At 46.1% G+C, this 18481-nt stretch overlaps 1 protein-coding gene and 1 non-coding gene across 3 annotated transcripts in view; both read right to left on the minus strand.

Annotated features, from left to right (window-relative positions):
* LOC144681563 (copine-9-like) overlaps nucleotides 1-18481 on the minus strand; it is a 410414-nt gene that overhangs the window by 232151 nt on the left and 159782 nt on the right. For both annotated transcript variants that reach the window (XM_078543246.1, XM_078543247.1), the window contains exon 6: nucleotides 17358-17434. In XM_078543246.1, coding sequence (XP_078399372.1) covers nucleotides 17358-17434 — 77 coding nt within the window. The remainder of the gene's footprint in view (nucleotides 1-17357; nucleotides 17435-18481) is intronic.
* LOC144682330 (U1 spliceosomal RNA) lies at nucleotides 16841-17004 on the minus strand. Its single transcript, XR_013576986.1, has one exon. It is a non-coding gene; the product is annotated as a U1 spliceosomal RNA (small nuclear RNA).

Below are 18481 nucleotides of genomic sequence, written 5' to 3' on the forward strand. Positions count from 1 at the left end.
CTGTGTGCAGCTGAACTGCTAGCATTGTGAGGGCGCTGGTGAGGTCTCACGAAGCCTATATAATGACGCTGAATGACAACAGTAGACATTATTTAGCGAGAGTGAATATATTTGCAGCTAATACAGCGACGGTGTTCACCCGTGAAGCCACTTGTGATCAGATTTTCTTGATTTTACATTAAGATAAAAGGAAAATACTGATGCTGGGAATCTGAAATAGAAGGGAAAATGCTGGAAAAACTGAGCAGGTCTGACAGCATCTGTGGAAGCAGAAACAGGGTTAACGTTTCGAGTCTGTATGACCTTCTTCGATGGTCGCCCCCCCCCAACCACCCCCTTTCCGCCAAACCCCACCCCCTGTCCTCTCGCATTCTCTGCGATTGTGACGGAGCTTCTCCTGCTCAAGGAAGAGAACATGTTTGAGCGTAGTTGAATGTTATATGGATTGGAGCAGTGGAAATTGCTTCATTTATCATACCTCCCCTCGTAAGTTAGCCCACTTTTGTGGCACTGGTGCGATTTGAGCAGATGGGTTGTGGACCAGCTCTCTCCAGAGCGCTGAGCAAACCCACATGCAAGGGGAAGGCTCAGACAGGCATGTGATATTCAGAGGTTGCTGGTTCCCTCTGTGCCTAAGCCGGTTCCTCCCCCTTTCCCCTCAACCAACCCCCACCCTTCCTTCCATGCAGTGTTCCATGTCTGCTGAAGGTTGAGGGCGGGGGGGGGGGGGGGGGGTGTGGCGGGCAGAGTGGGCACTCCACCGCAGTGTGGATGCATTGAAGTGGGACTGTGAGGCAGAATGTGCTGTTGCCACTGGGTCTTGGACCCTGACATAATGGAGTCTTTGCAGTTACCTGACTATCTGATGAGACTTACGAATAGGCTGTTCATCCTCTTCCGGCACTGTGCTGCCGACCTCTTGTACACCCCCCAGGCACTGACAGCACCAGCCACCTATGCCCATGCAGCGTTGGTATCCCTGTTTGGCCCTCCCTTCAGGTGGGTACAGCCCATTCCTGCACACCTCAACGTGGTCCAGGAGGACACACAGGGAGGCGTCACTAAATTTTGGAGCTGGGCCGGCGGATGACCTTGCTGACATCTCTGTTTCTGGTCTGGCGTTGTGAATGTCTGGACACCTTTCAGATATGGAGCCGGATATGACGGCGGGACACACACCATCAAACCAGCCCCGCAACGGAAGTTGCATGAAACCCTCAGATGCACAATTAATTACACCGGGGCTGGAAGATATGGCGTGGTTTCCTGTAGGGCTTTGCAGCAGTAAACACTCCCCGCCCCCGCTGCCGCCACAGGACCTAGTCCCAGTGGGAGAATTCAGCCCTTTTGGGTGGGTTCCCAGGGTAGAAGACACTATCAGAGAGCCCACAGCACTGGACAGCCAATGCCCCCCTGGGAAAGGTGGGCCATGCTGGGGCAAAAAAGGTGACTGCAAGGGCCCCTCAACATGGTGGCACTCCTGGACGCCATCTATAGAGTTGAAAATGAAGAGGCCCACACCCGGAGAGGTCATCTGAGTGGAGAGGGAGCCTCTCCACATTTTGACCTTAGCTGTGGTGGGCCCTTCATTGGGGCATGGAGCCTGCAGCTCCAATAGCAAACCGGCCCACCACTGGGAGGCTGCCTCCAGGGAACTGCAGGGCTTCACATATGGCAGGCTGCTCCGATGGCAGGTAGCTATTGCACCTTTGGAAAATGGCCCCTAAGTAGGGCCTTAACTGAACTAATTGGTTAATTGCCTCCATGGAGCAAATTCTGTTCCCAGCTCCCCCCTTGGAATTTCCCTCGACGGCAGTGGGAAAGTATTGGGGAGCAATTGTAACGTGGCTCCCCCTATTCTCCTGCTCCCCCAATCCAAATCCATCTCCATGGGGCTGGAAATACTCTACCCTCTATCATCATTGGTACCCTCACTGGTGGTAAGGCTCCATGCCAGCAGAACTCTGTAAAATTCCCCTCTTATTGTATCCACAGGGTTTGTATCCCGTTTATAGAGGAAACAGATATGTATGGAAGACAGATAAACATTGTTGATGCGCTGCATGGACAGTTTGTGTGTCTCATTCATACAGGTTCAATACTATCCAAGATCTTCGGCAAATGAATGTTAGCTCATCCATCACCAGCACAGCCCATCCTTTCAAATATCAACTTCTCTGCTCCAACTGGCACAATTTACCCAGTTTACAAGGATTTGACAGACATGTAAACAAGCCGTACAGTATAAACTGTGATTGAATAATTCCCTTTGTACTGCATAACGTACAGGACACGACACTGAGGGAGCAATAAGCCCACAAAGTCTCAAATGTCAGCCAGTTATTCGACTGAAAGTAGTTAAACATTATGGATAAAAGTGTGCGGGGTGAATATCACATTAGCATCCCTCTTGAATGGAGTAATCTGTGATATTTATGTTACACTGCAAATGAATCATTAAATTTGTATGTGCTGCTCCCAGGTGGATTTGTTTTGATTTCTTTGATCCATCACGTGGCTAATACAACTTTCCACAGTAACCATTAAATGGCTTTTCATTCTAGGTTCTTCCTGTCAGATCCCTGCTGCGGAGTCTCTGTGCCACACTGAGGAGAACTCCCCCTGAGAACAGAAGGGAAGCTGTAAAAATGTTAAACATACAGCGTCATGAGTGGAAACATCAGAGCCTGTAATCTGCAAGTCAACTCATCTCCCTAGCAGGGTCTCTCTGTGTCAAACAGTGAATACGATAGACATGCCTCACAATCTGCCTATTCAAGCAGGCTGCTAGTGTCATGACGTGTATTCTCAAAAGACCACATGATTATCCACACAAATCCCTAATTTTTATCCTCATCGAATAATTGAATCACCATCTGATAATGGTTATTGAGTGCAAAATGTTGTATGGTTTCCCTACATAATAGTCACTGCACTTCAAAAGAATTAACTGTCTGAACCCCTTTCAGATGTGGTCAATGTAAGTATTCAATAATTTATTATAATAAATGTTTGCCTCACTTCCAAGCCTCCTCTCACCCAATTTCCGCCTACTCTCTCTTGCAGTAATCACTGAATGGTGGTTTGGACAAGAATGTTTCCTTTCCAAACTCAAAGGCACCAAGGCCAATGTCAATGTCAAATCTGATGCTTTGGCCGAGATGAGCAAACTCAGCAAGGGTCAGATCACAATTAGGAAGCTTCCTGGTTATCAGAGTTCAGCAATGTTCCCTAACCAATTCCTGCGCAGGCCGCGCACAAGCCACCCCACCTTGAGTTATTTCACGTTTGCAGCTGTGCACAACAATTTAAAGGGCCCGTGCACTTAAAATGAATTGGGTGTAACAAATTAGAGGGTACAATGGCACTCAGTTCCACACTCAATAGGTCACTGAAGAGCCCCCTGTCAACTATTCTTGTGCTAGCAAATGATGTGTTTCAAGATGAGTTGAAAAATGTGAAAATAATTGCGTGGGTCTGAAGCTTCTGATGTGTACAGCATGCCCATCAACTAAAAGGTAAGTTTAACCCTACTCACCTGGCATAAACTGGGCTGGTAGGTCCTTTAATGCACCCAGGTTACTTATTTGCCAGAATCCCACTGTTCCAAATTTTAACCTGCTCTACTGAACTGAAAGCAAGCACATCCACCCAAAGCCAACAGGCTACTCCTTTGCATATATGCATCAATTACACTGGTGGGGAGAGCCATTGTGGCTTTCCCATGAGGTGGAGGCATTTGGAAGAGCAGTCAGGGTTAGACAAGGCTCAAAACAGCTAAATTCTATTACTTACCTCCTGGGGCCAAGGGGAAGCAGGAGGAAAGCTGAGACCTCCCCTATGAATTCCACCCCCAGCTTCCCCCGTTAGACGGCCCTGATAGCTGACCTCGCCACCTTCCATGTCCTGATGGGCAGCAACACCTGGTATTATTGTCCATCATTTCCCACTAGGAAAAACAGGCCAGATTCATAGGAAGCTCAGGAGTTAAAATAGCTCAGGCCTGATTTTTGGAATGGCAGGGCAAGTTTTCAATAACTCACCTCACAACCCCCGTCTGGAGTTAATGTCCAGGGTTAGTGATTAATTTTGTCAAGAATACAATCTGTTCATTATTTAAGCAATCATTTTTAAGAGAGCTCTGAAAATCTGCCTCATTTGGGATGACTAAATAACTCCCCCCTCCGCCATCATGTTGTGTAACCCAGTGAGTGAGTCAACTGAAACAATGTCCTGCTGGATTTATCACGCAAGTAGCGCTAATGAAGGGATAAAATGCTTTTTACTACAGGCACAAATGATCTATGCTGAATTGAAAAAGTGATGATTAAAAGGAAAAACAGCCTGAGACCATGTATGCGCTTCAGTACAACGGGACAGGAGAGCTCTTTCTCCAATTCCATACTGCAACTGGCACTCATCCAGAGTCCCGCTGATTATCCTGTCAGGTCAACAGATTAAAAAACTGATTGACTTGATTGACAAGCAAGAGCGTTGGCCGTGGGTTGGAGGAGATGTGGATTTTTCCAGGCTGAAACAGAACTCTCCAGCAGTTAAACATCAAAACAAAACAAACTGATTCAATTGTTCAGAATCAATGACAAGGAAAAACTCCAGGCTCTGAGGAACTTGTGTGTGTTTCAAAAATAATTTTATTTTGTTAATGGGTGAAATAATGGTCATTCAGGTAAATGAATTCATTCAGTGGCCGTGTAGAATAACAGGATTAAGCACAGCTGGGTCACATATTCTAAACCTCGGATGTTGTGTAAAGCTCCCCCTACACTGTCCCGGCAATGTACTGTAACAAATCCAAACCAAATCTCAGCAGCATGTCCTCTGCTGTACTATTGTAACATTTTCATTTTCTGCTCCCACCATCCCCGGCTCCCACTGTAGTTACATGGAGCTGGATTTTACTTCTGAGGTTTGGGGCCGCGACGTCAGGTCTTTTTACAGGTACCAAATCTGCATCCCATTGGTGCCTGACAACACCTACAAAGTTATAACTTTCTGACTTCTGTGCATTCTATAAGAAACCCAGAATGAATCCTAAAATTGGGTGCATGGTACCAACCATTTTGGAAAATCACACACACCGCATGCTTCCATATCTGCTAACTGCTCCCAGTGGACAAAGCTCCCCTCCTGGTGTTGAAAGCCAGGAACAAACCCCGAATATTTTGACTTCTGATACATCACGTGAAGGAGTTCATATTGCCCTCTCCAAACTGCAAGTCATCACCTTGGAGCTGACAGCCAAGATCAGGCAGAAGCACCATGGGAGTTGAACTTCCCCACATCTGTGAAGAATACACAGCCCTCACAGTGACTTAAGGCAATGGCACTCCATAGAGCATGAATTAGACCTCAGACTCCATTCTATGTAATCTGAGTGCTAAAACAGGTTGCCACAGTAACACAGCTGTTGTGGCCATCACCATGTCAGATGGAAGGATGAAATAAATTCCATTTTAGAAAATGAATTTTTTTTTTTGCCTGTGATCAAAATCACTCAGATTGTGTATGTAAAATGTGCTGATCATCCAGTTCAACAATTAATTATCTCTTGGAGTCTGAGCCTGATTAAAATTTTGTGCAGTGGCTAATTTAAATAGAAAACCGCTGAATCAGATTTTTACACTGGGTGGTATTAATTAAAAAGAAATTGAATCAGAAAGGAAATAATCTTCTTTCCAGTCCAATAGATCCAAGGTTCAGCTGAGACTGTCATGGTGAGGATTTTTTAAACAGTAATACTCTCTTGTGATAAAATCACTTATTATTTTTGCGGTTATTCTCTGCAGTTACTGACAGGCCTGATGAATAAGCTGGTCTCTTCTTGTCCATTTTTGTGTTTTAATACATTTTCCATTTTTTTTAAAATGTCCAGTCTATGTAGATTCCTGCAATGCACAAACACGACAGAAGTGCTGGTGTTCCATTGTTAGTTAGACTTTTGAATCTAAAACGTTGGGAGTTATACGGATCCAGTGGCAGCACAGATCCAGAAACAAATCAGGCTATGAATCACCATCAGGTTAATGCCACCCTTTTGCAGTGAAATAAAGATGGAGGAGCCAGTCTCCAATGTTAGCTTTTTGAATGATTGGACTGCGATGGTACTAGGCAAAGTCTTTACATCTGCACTGCTAATCTGTTAAACGTGACTGAATTCCAGCTTTCTTATGTTGAAAAGAATACGTATAGTAATTAAAATTAAAATGCAGGACTTAGTTGTTTTTCTGACCTTCAGCTTCAGCAGCTCAAATGAACCAAATCCTGGTCCAGGACCAGGCAATTGAACACTGTATGCCCATGAAGAACCAGTAGATGCCACAAGGAATAAAAGACTACACATAGGTCCTGCTCCCAAATATGAACAACTTTCTATGATCAACTTGGTTCGTTAAGTGGTAAGCAACATTTGAGCCACAGAAGTGCCAGGCAACAATGATCTCCAGCAAGAGAGAATCTAAACATCTCCCCTTGACATTCAACAACATTACCATCACTGAATTTTCCATCAACATCCTGGGGGTTACCATTGATCAAAAACTTAACTGGACCAGACATATAAATGTCACTGCAGTAACAAATCAGAGGCTGGGAATTCTGCAACAAGTAACTCACCTCCTGACTTCCCAAAGTCTCAATCCGCCCATCTACAGAACACAAATCAGGAGTGTGATGGAATACGCTCCACTTGCCTGGCTGAGTGCAGGTCCACCAACACTCAAGAAGCTCAAAATCGTCCAGGATAAAGCAGCCGACATGATCAACACCCCATCCACCACTTTAAACATTCACTCCCTCCACCAATGGCATACAGTGGCAGCAGTGTGTATCATCTACAAGATGCATTGCAACAATTCGCCAAGGCTCCTTCAACAGCATCTTCCAAACTCATGACCTCTACCACTTAGAAGGGCAAAGCAGCAGATGCACGGGAATACCATCACCCTCAAATTCCCCTCCAAACCACACATCATCCAACTTGGGACTATATTGCCATTCCTTCGCTGTTGTTGGGTTAAAAACCTGGAACTCCCTTCCTAACAGCACTGTGGGCGTACCTACACCACATGGACTGCAGTGTTTCAAGGCGGCAGCTCACCACCATCTTCCCGAGATCAGTTAGGGATTGGCAACAAATGCTGGCCTTGCCAGTGATGCTCACGTCCCATGAAAGAATACATAAAAACAAGCACCGGTAGATGTGAACGTGACTTCGGTCTCTCCCATGCCCTTACTTTGAATTTTATCTGAGGCTGTTCAATTTCCCTCCTGTCATTCACACTCCTTACCCTGCTGTTGTCTCCCATACTTCAGTGTTAATTTGTTTATCTTAGCCTCTCATTACACAATGTTTCCTGATTTACAAACCCCAGCAATCTATCAGGATATTGCTCACATTTAAACTTGGGAAGCGAAGGAGATATCTGTCTGCACCTGAGTGTGCAGGTTAGGGGTGGGGAAGCATGTATATGTATGTATGCATGCACAGAGTATTTGCATATACATAGCAGACATGCACAACTGCCCTGATTTAGCACCTTGATTAAAATCAAAACATTAAGAAAATATTACATGAGTACAAAAAAAAACAAATCAAGCTCACAATTTCATTATTTCTACAGGAATATCCAAACAAATCTCTGAAATTTGTATTCTATAATAATAGCACTTCAACTCAGGTCACGGTTCGAAAACAGGATCCTTCTGTCTGTTATTACTGGCCCTAACATCTGCCGTGGCTACATAAATTGCTTTCCAGAAACAGAGTGAAATTGCCCAAGACTCCAGCTATATCTGTTGGAAAAAACAACACAGTCTGTTCCACAGCAGCAACACATCTTAGAGCTGACAGTACATTAATAATCTACTTGAGCTTCATTCTTTCAAGTTATGATGTCATTTCGACCCTTCAACATGTCACTGTGCTGAGACACATTTCTGTGTAAGTGCTGGTGTACATTTAACGTGTCTAAGCTGTTTAAAATCATACAATAATTATCAAGAATCATAGAAAATTCAAAAGCACAGCACCTAACACAGTGAAGAACTTATTAGCACTAACATTCTGTCACTATTTTAACACCAAGTTCTTAATAAAGCCAATTAAAGGCTTGTTAATGTGCATTAATGCTGATTGGTGCTGTTTTTCATTCAGTAAATTCTTCACTGAAGCAGGTGTTCCTGACTTTGGAGTTATTGGGGTGCCTTTTCCAATGCATTATGCCCCACTGTTAGATTGATTCTTCGGGCTGAGAGGTTTTGTCCTACGTTGAGGGGCTGAGTAAATTGTGTCCCTGACGTTGAAAAGAATGAGAGGTTGTCTCACTGAAACGTACAAGATTCTGATGGGGTTTGACAGGATAGACACGTACAGAGGGGTTGTTCCCTCTGGCTGGTGAATCTAGAACACAGGGGCACAGTTTGAGGATAAGAGGTCGATCATTTAGGACTGAGGGGAGGAGAGATGTCTTTACTCAAGAGGGCTGAGAATCTTTGGAGCCCACCTAATTCCCTGGGGCAGCCATGACTGGCTCCCTGCTTCGTGTTCACTTCCAGCATGTCCCTGGGTCTTCCCTAGACAACACGTGTGGCCTGTGCACCCCCATCAAAATCAGAACATGTCCCTAAATGAACTCTCAACGAACTCTGCTGTGGCTGATGGATCGGCTGGGCTCTTGGCGGCTGCCCTCCCCCTGCCCTCGGGAAACTGGCCGGTGTCAGTACTTTCGTCCCCCACCTGCCTACATTCCTGCCCTGGCGGGAACTAAAATCCAGACCAGAGCAACTGGAGCAGGCACCTAGGTTGAAATTGCATTTAAAAGAGTTTAAAAGTGGCGTCATTCAGGCCTTCACATTTCTTCCCCTTAGGCTGTCCACAGGCCAGTGCTATTATGGCGCCCATATAAGCTAAACAGGCTCCATATTAAAGCCACAGCTGATTAAAAGAAATGAACAACAGGTTGAAAAGTGACCGTCAAATCAACTTTTTAACAATTAAGAGGCCACAATTTAAAGTACGGCTGCATTCTGTCTGGGAGCATAAAAGAAAGACTTGCATTTGTATAGCACCCTAACACAACATCCCAAAGTGTTTTGCAGCCACTGAAGTACTTTTGAAGTGTAGATGGTCTTGTAATATATAAAATGCTACAGCTGATGTGAGCACAGCAAGATCCCACAACAGCAATGTGATAATGATCAGAAAGAGCAAAATTTTGTCCTCATCGGGTGTACCTTAATTGGCCCACCCGGCGTGAACGCTGGCTGCAGAATGTTCGAGAAGGGGTGGGCGGGGGCAGCTGTTAGCGCTGGGTCCTATAGCAACTCGGCGGCCGGTTCAAAAACGGCGCAGGCAGCTTGAAGTTGCTGCAACAACATGGCTGCAAACGAAGGTGTAAACACCAGGCAGGAGGTGAGGTTGGCTGGGCACTCGGCACCCCCCCCCCCCCACCGTTTTTTGGATAAGTGCCTCGCCACAGCCCTGAAGGTAGTGGCTGCCAGAAGGGGGACCCTTGTCCCCAGAGACTGGAAGAGGAGGACACCACACCTCACAAAGAGGCCATGAGAGGAGGTGACAGCCCAGGTGAGCAGCCACAACGTAGTGTGGCTCACCTGGGTGCAGTGCCAGACGAGGTTTAATGACCTGCAGTGCTCAGGAAGGGTGAGTACCGTGTTGGCATGGGCCGGTGTGTTGAAGTGTTTTGGGCTGGCTATCCCCCCCATGGAGTTCAGGGCTGTTAGAGTCTGAGTGCCAACTGTCAATGATGCCAGAGCTGGCCAAGGGAGTGAGCCCTGGCTGCTTGGACTTAGTGCCTTGCAACTCGAGGGCCACAACCCAGAAGTGCCCTGCAAGGTGCTCCTCAGGTGGGGTTGGCTAGGTTGCAAAGGTGCTGCAGATAGAGAGTGGACTAATCCATGCTCCTCTGTCCTTTCAGGAAAAGACACTCCATAACAATTTTGAGAGGTTGAGGACTGGCGGAGGACCCCATACACATCCTCATCCTCTCCAGATGTGAGCAGGAGGCCTTGGAGCTCGAGAGGCGCCATGTACCTCGGTCAACCGGCCGTGGAGAGGCTGGGGTGTTAGACGAAGGTAAGAGTGCAGTGCACTGAAGTGAGAGTTTCGGATGGTGCAAACAATCTTGTGCAGTCTCATCTTTGATGGGAGCCTTCAGACTGGATTCTCCATTGGTCACTGAAAGATGATGGCTCCATGATGCAGATCTCAATTGTCTCACCACGGTTCCTGGCATGCACAGTGACAGTGTGATGACTTAAACTAATGACATGTCCTTCTTCTCCCTTAGATCTGCCACCAAGCAGCCAATGTCAGCACCTCCAGGAGCTATCCCTGACACCAGAGGACCACTAGGCTCCAGAAGCACCTGTGTCACACCCACTCTCTGAACCAGGCACCAGCGCAGATACCAGCACCTCAGTAGGCATTGATTTGTGGTTAGTATCTCAGTGCACATTGGTGAGGACACTTCACACTCGCTTGAGGTGCAGGCAGAGGCAGAGTGCCCAGGGCGCCAGCAGTCGGAGGACTGCTGGAGACCAGGATGATGCTCAGTCGAAGGCTGATGATGAGCCTCTGGAATTGTCCAATAGGCAGCAGTTGCCTGATGTCCAGCGGGGTGTGTGTGAGGATCTGGCGGAGATCCATGAGGGTACGTGTGCCAAGGTCTCTGTTGTGGAGGAGTCCCTGCGGAGCATCAGCACTGCGTTGACCTCCATGGCCGAGCGCAATGCCTCCTCCATGGCGAGAGAGGCGACTCTCATGGAGAGGCAGCTCCTGGAACAGAATCAGGAGTTCCTGGGGTTGCGCTCGGACCTGCAAGCCCTCACACAGGTACTGACCTCAGGTGGTCAGTGTCCGTGTGTGAGATGGATGAGGCACCCAGTATCCCAAATAGGTGCCCATCCACCAATGGCGAGCAGGGAGATCAACAGCGACCTGACATTGGCGCACAAGCTGCCTGTCGTCTCTGCAGGCTCCTCTCAGGGTGCTCTGGATGATGGCAGCAGCTCCTCCGCCCCTCTGCCAGTGACCGTGCCATCTGATGAGACTGCGGTGACTGGGGAGATGCCAGCCATGGCACAGGCCGCTCCCTCCCAGGTGGGGCCATCACAGGCTCCATTGGCCAGAGGACGACTGCCAAGGTCATCAAGGCCAACATGACAGCAGAGTCAGCAGGCTGTCTCCAATGCCACTGCCAGTGCCAATGAGCGGGGAGCACCTAGGAGTAGCACCTGTAAACATATGTTTAAAGCACTTTAAGCACAAGAGGGACCGGTCACAGGTGATCTTTTGTTCTCCCATTTTTTTTTTCCTTTTTTTAATGGTGTGACCATCAACATCTGATATTGTTCTGTTCATAATCTGAGAGTGCCAACATTATATTACATTTGCTTTTGTGTTATTGGCCTGAGTATACTTCATTTATTTGTAGGTGCAGGGTACGCCAGTATGTAATGCTGGATGTGGGTGACTCAAAAATGTATTGCACAGGCACTGAGTGTATCTGGGGGGGCAAAGGAAAGGGTCATTTCTGACATCCAGGCGGCAGCCCTGGCATGAAAAAGTAGCGCTTATTGAGCAGCCTAGCTGAAGGAGTGTTGGATTAAGGCATCCCTGGTGTCCCTGCCTCCCTGGAGTTTACCAAGGTCTGGTTCCGCTCCCTCAGCATTCTCCTCACTGTGCTCCTCTTCTGACTCATTACTGGATTCATTATCTGTGGTCTGTGGAGTTGCGTCAAGATCCTCTTCCTCCAATGGGTCCCCCCTTGTCAGTGCCAGATTGTGGAGAGCACGACATGCAACCAAGATCGGTGACACCCGCTCTAGGGGTATTGCAGTGCTCCCCCTGAATGGTCCAGGCATTGGAAGCGCATCTTGAGAAGACCTATGGTTTTCTCTATCACCGCCCTTGTGGAGATATGGCTCTTGTTGTACCGCTGCTCTGCCTCTGTTCTTGGGTGGCGGAGAGGCGTCATGAGCCACCTTTTCAAGGGATAGCCCTTGTCACCCAGCAGCCATCCATCCAGTCAGGCTGGAGCACTGAAGAGCCTTGGCACCTGGGAGTGTCTCAGGATGTAAGCGTCATGGAAACTGCCTGGCTACCTTGCACAGACTTACAGAATCTGCATCCTATGGTCACAAACTATCTGCACGTTCATGGAGTGGAATCCCTTCCTGTTAACAAAGGCAATTGGCTGACCCGCTGGTGCCTTGATGGCTACATGTGTGCAGTCGATAACACCCTGGACAAGGGGGAACCCAGCAATCACTGCAAAGCCTCTGGCTCACTCAGCTTGGCTGGTCTCATCCATACAGTAAAGAATAAAGGTTAGTACCCGCCTGAACAGAGTTTCTGTCACCAGCTTGACACAACTGTGGACAGCTGATTGGGAGACTCCACACAGATCCCTCACTGACCCCTGGAAGGAGCCAGCGGCATAGAAGTTGAGGGCCACTGTGACCTTCAGAGCCACTGGCATGGGGTTTCCACCCACAGAGTCAGACCTGATCTCAGGCCCAATCATCTGACAAATGGAGGTCATGGTCTCCCTGAAGAAATGGACCCTCCTTCAGCATTGCACATCAGACAAATTGAGGTAGCTGCATCGCCGCCTGTAAACCCTGGCAGCAGGATAGTAGCTTCTTCTGCGGTCCCTTCCGCCTTGGACTACCTGCTGGCCCTGCGCCCCTTGTGCCTGCACCTCTCCTCCCACAGGTCCCTCCCCTGGAAGGTGCATTGGGACATGTGGCCTCCTCTCCCTTCTGCCCCTCTCTTCCTCCTCAGAGGAAGTGCCTCCAACGGAGACCACAATCCCCATTACCAGGGTAAGGGAAGGCTGTCTGATACCTGGAAGGGTCCACACAGCCTGAATCCTCAGGAGACCTTGGAGACACCAATGAGTCCTGGAATGATGCGTGGAAATGCCAAGAATGAAGCCCCGAACAGAGATGAAGCTGCCAAGTACTGAGAAGCAACCAGCAGCAAATTATCTCCAAAACTCCTCACTGCTCACATTGACAATGCTGCTGACCCTTTTTATCCTGCCCATGGATGAGGTTTTGCAAATTGTGGGCTGCCCACCTGCCCGTGCAACGAGCGAAAAATCACATGGGCAACGTTAAATCGCCGTCAATTGGGTTGTCAAGGACCTTAACTGGCCTCTTAATTAATGGCGGGCGCGGCTCCGGCTTCTATGCGCGCCTGCCAACTGAAGTTTCACACAAGTGTGCGATGACGTCAGGATGCTCGCCCGACATCATCGCGCGTCATTCTACGCTCATTCGGGTAGGGCGCGCGCCCACCCGACAAGCAGAAAATTCTGCCCATAATCTTTATTTTCAGTGATGTTGGTTGAGGGATAAATATTAGCCAGGACACAACTCCCCTGCTTATCTCTGGAAGTGCCACAGGAACTTTTATGTTGGCTCAACATCTCATCCAAAAGCAGGCACCTCTGACAGTGCTACAATGGGAATGTCAGCCTCGACTTTGTGTCCATGTTTCTGGAGTGGGACTGGAACCCACAACCTTCTGACTCAGAGGTGAGCCATGGCTGACACAAGTAAGGAGAACTGAGGAATTGCACAATTTCTGACTCCCTTAGAACAAAGGCTGTCCTATTTGGAATTCCATTTTTTGTGTACAATTTGGAGAATGAGGAAGAAATGGGCTCAGAAGAACTTTTGGATGGCAGGTGGTATCATTGTAGGGGGACGGATCATAATTGCTGCTCCCCTACAAATCAAATATATTGATCATACAAGAACTATCTGGATTCAACAGAGATGAAATGTCTTTGGGGGCACTGATTCACCAGGGATATAGTGATGGAGCTGTGCAACAGGCTGCAAATCCAGTGTAGGTATAGAGTTGTCAGTGGCATTGAGGGTACTAGCTGGCTTAATATTTTTGCCTCATGATCCTTAGAGATGACCAGTGGGTCATAAATGATACCAATCAGCATGCAGCGCATCACTGTATTAAAACATTGTTTGCCAAGGTATATCATTATTCTCATGAACAAAAGAGAGCAACAGGACATAGGTCTAGACATTATTTTTATATGCAGAGATAAAAGCAAAAAACTGCGGATGCTGGAAATCCAAAGCAAAAACAGAAACAGAAATACCTGGTTTTCCAGGTATTTCTGTTTCTGTTTTTGTTTTATTATTTTTATATGGCTTTTTTTCCAAAAGCCCAGTGTGTTATTGATGGGACTTGGAAATGCTGGTGAAAATAATGATAGTGCACATTATTATTCCTGTTTAAGTGTACAGTTCACCAACAATATGCGGGCTCAAGTATGAGGATTAACAAGTAGACCTGCCTTTGAGGGAGAAGCAACAACAACAACAGTTTTTATTTATATTGCTCTGGTTGGTGAGTTCTTTCCTGAACTGCCAGATTGGTAAGTTTGTCTTGTGTAGCTGCTATGTGAATCCTCTGCGCATGCCTATGGTTGCACTGCATCTAACCATTATTATTGTAAGTATATTGTGCTATTCCCTTGTTCTATGTTTATATTGTTTATATATTATTATTTTGGTCAATGTCTGTGTCTCCAAATCATCTCTGCTCCTTTAAAAGTGTATGTACAAATGTTGTGGCTGAAAATATGTATTTAAGTGTAACACCGTGACAAAGGGTGTCACCAAGTGAATCAGTGAGTGATTTTATTTGTGTGTGTGTGTGTGGGATGCATCAGTATCAGTCCCCTTCAGCTTATTGAGCTTCTACATCCAAAGGGTCAAAGTTGTGTTCCGTTGACACTAACTCTGGGCTTGTTCACACAGTATTGTTACCAATGTGAGTGTCAACCAGTGAAACCTTTACAGTGATAAACAGATTCTGGCTTTACACTGTAGGATGGCAGTTCTAACAAAGGCCTCTGGCCTAATGGGGCAAGAGACTGAAACAACCAGGTGATCTGCTGAAATCTTTATTGTACGGTGGTCAGCAGTCTTGCTTCCAAAGATTCAAAGCCTGACCTCATTGCTTTTGTCACTCATAGCTCACTTAGTTGCATGTAAGAATCCAAATGGGTTGCGCAGGTTGTGTTTATGGTCTGATCCATTGAGGTTACTGGTAGTATGTATAACTGTGGCCATTCACAGGCAGGCTATATCCTATAGTTGCGACCTCCTCCAACTCCATATCCCATGCCCAGTAATGCTCTGTTCCCCTGAATCTAGCCTTTTGTGCAACATCGCAGCCCCGACCCCCACCCATCCTTCGACTCATCATCCTCTTCTCTGCAATTCGCTCCATTAATCTCTGCTTCTCCACTTTCTTCTCCTCTTTTAAAAGCCTTCCATAAACCCAGGTTCTTAACAGGGCATTAAGCCACCGCACCTAACCTCGCCATTCCTGAAATGCATTTGTTTTTCCTCATGCTTATCTATTTATTCTTGATGTTGAAGATGTTGTTTATTCAACAATCTGCAATCCTATGAAGCATGGACTTACAATGGGAACCAGTTTGAACTTTCCCTACATTCTCTATTTGTAGCCATTTGAATATAAATTTTAAACTACATCAGCACTACGTCTGGTGGCAACAGAAGCTTAGTGTACAAGGACATTGCCATGGATGGCCTTACAAACCATTCATGTTTTCATCCACTTATAATTCATTAGTGTTACTGAGACCAGCTGACGCCACAAAGAAACAGCATAAATGGCAGAAATTCACTTTATCCACAGTCATGGACACAGCACTCATGCTATCAATAGCCTTCCAACATGTTCTTTGGTGCTAGGCTTTGGTGCCATTTAGAATGGCCGTACTTTAAGAGGGTTTCCCTTCTCCAGGGCCTCAGCGACGCAAGTCGAGCATTTTCTGTTTTTGTTTCAGTCAAACATAAACATGTGACTCCTCTGGCCAGCTAAAATAAAGTAAGCCTTTAATTGCATTCTTTTTACTGCTTGCTTAACATCACCAGGCGTTGCAGATATTAGGTAAGCAGCTGTTAAGGCACATCTGAAGTGTGAAACCAACCTTATGGAGGTAATTTGGGACTGACCAGGTTTTGAGCACCAACATTAATGGCAGAGTAGTGAAACATAGCTTCCAAATGAAAACGTGGGCGATTTCACAGTGAAGGTGTTTTGTGTTAACAAACCTGAAACATAGGGATATTAACGTTCCAAGAATCATGAGTAGACAATGTACCCCTATATCAACAAGGGATGGTTGACTGTAACTTAATTGGCTTCTCAGCTCACAGGGGGCAGGTGTCAGGCCAGTTTGTTTCAAGCAGCTTACCAGTAAATAGATTGCTCGACTAAATTTCAAACTGCTGTGTTTCCCAAGCTTGGACCCCTTTGTGAGTTCAGCTGAATCATAAATAAAGGACTGCTGATATTTTATCGTGCCTCCAAAATAATCTCATTGCAATCAGCCGCTCTTTCAGTAGATAGCGATCTGTGAATTGATGCACTCACTTTCAAATCTGCAAGAGGCAGAAAGGTTGCTGATGCTTTTTAGCTGATTGTTAATGTTTGAAAATGCCTTTCCATTAGTAAATACTGTATGTGTTGAAAAAAATGCTTGCGTGCATTTAAATAACTTCACAATGAAGACTAATCGCAGGCTCATAATTACAGGAATCAGCTCAGGAATATGATGAACATCCCACTTCCTAGAAAAATCAGTGCATAATCTTCTGAAGTTACAGGAAAGAGGTTATGCCTTCCTGTTGTTCTGTTTCTGTTCTTCTGCCTGTCTTCATCTTTAAATGATATTTGAAGGAAATGATGAATGCACAAGGTCCACACATATAGAATCATTAAATTGTATATCAGGGGAGAGCGCGAACGCAGTCCCCCACTACCACAAACTGTGCAGTCGAGTATCCCGCATTTGGGGACATCGCAGGCGTCAGCACACCCGAAGTGCAACGGGATAGCCTCGTCCTGGGAGAACCACCCTCATGATCACGGTCTCTCCCCTGCCAGGTAAGTATTGCATATTGAATCATAGAGCACAGGAGGCCACCATTTGGCCCATCATGTCTGTGCCAGCTCTTTGAAAGACCTATCCAGACAGTCCCACTCCTTTGCTCTTATCCAATAAACTGTGAATTTTTTTCCTATTCAAATATGTATCCAAATCCCTTTTGAAAGTTACTATTGAACCTGCTTCCAATGCTCATTCATACAGTGCATTTCAGATCACGACAGCTCACTGTGTAAAAAAAATTCTCTGCACTTCACAGGATTCCAGACTCAACATTGAGTTCAACAGTTTCAGGTGATAATCACTGTTCTGATTTTTCTAGACAGCATAGCACGGTAATCATTCTACATCGATACTCACGTTAGTGATTTCTCAATACGACTGCCTGCAGATCCAATAATTTCTCCCAGAGTGACAAAAATTTGACCAAGGAAATCCTGAAAATAAAATTCATAATGTCAAGCTCTTTAAGTACCTGGATTAATATTAGGTGTATTGCACCAAGTAATTGGCACCAGTTAAATTGTACAACCATCCTGACAGTATCAAATACGTTACATTACTGTGACAAATTGTGATATACCAAGCTATAACCTTGTAGCTATAATCTTGCAAAATAAAAAAATGTATTGGTATATAATCAGATATATTTCAGTGTAATAGCAGATATACTACAATACAATCCTGCATAGTAGCAGGTGAGCTACAATAGAGTACTGAACATTATCAGGTACATTACACTACAGCACTGTCTAATATTAGGTATACGGAGCCACAAAACACCTGAGATGGGAGAGGAATCTTTGAGGCAGGAAAGAACAATAATAGATGTCAGGGTAGATTTTACGCATCCACATTGCCCTCAGGCACTGGCAGTACTGATTAGTAAAATCAACTCCACTGTGCCAGCTGCTAAGCCCTAGGATAGAATCGTTGAATGGTTACAGCTTGGAAGGAAGCCATTCAGCCTGTCATATCCATGCCGGCTCTCTGTAAGAGTGACTCAGCTAGTCCCACTCCCCCTGCCTTTTCCACACTGCCCTGCAATTCCTTTCTCTTCAGATAATTGTCCGATTCTCTTTTGAAAGCCACAATTGAATCTGCCACCACCACACTCACTAGCCGTGCACTCCCAGAACCTAACCACTCGCTGAGTAAAAATGTTTTTTCTCACATCGCCTCCGCTTTGTTCACCTATCCTATTAAATAAGAATCTTCTGGTTCGCAACCCTTCTCCCAGTGGGAACTGTTTCTACCTATCTGCTCTGCCAAGACCCCTCATCATTTTGAATCGCTCCAAGAAATCTCCTCGCAACTTCCCTCCTTGAAGCAGAACAACCCAGCTCCAGCAATCTATTCACATAATTGAAGCCTCTCACCCTTGGAACCGTTCCTGTAAATCTTTTCTGCACTCTCTCCAATGCCTTCACATCCTTCCTAAACTGTAGTGCCCAGAATTGGAAGCAATACTCAGGTTAAGACTG

Source organism: Cetorhinus maximus, chromosome 6 (assembly GCF_964194155.1).
Source record: "Cetorhinus maximus chromosome 6, sCetMax3.hap1.1, whole genome shotgun sequence".
NCBI classification, from domain to species: domain Eukaryota; kingdom Metazoa; phylum Chordata; class Chondrichthyes; order Lamniformes; family Cetorhinidae; genus Cetorhinus; species Cetorhinus maximus.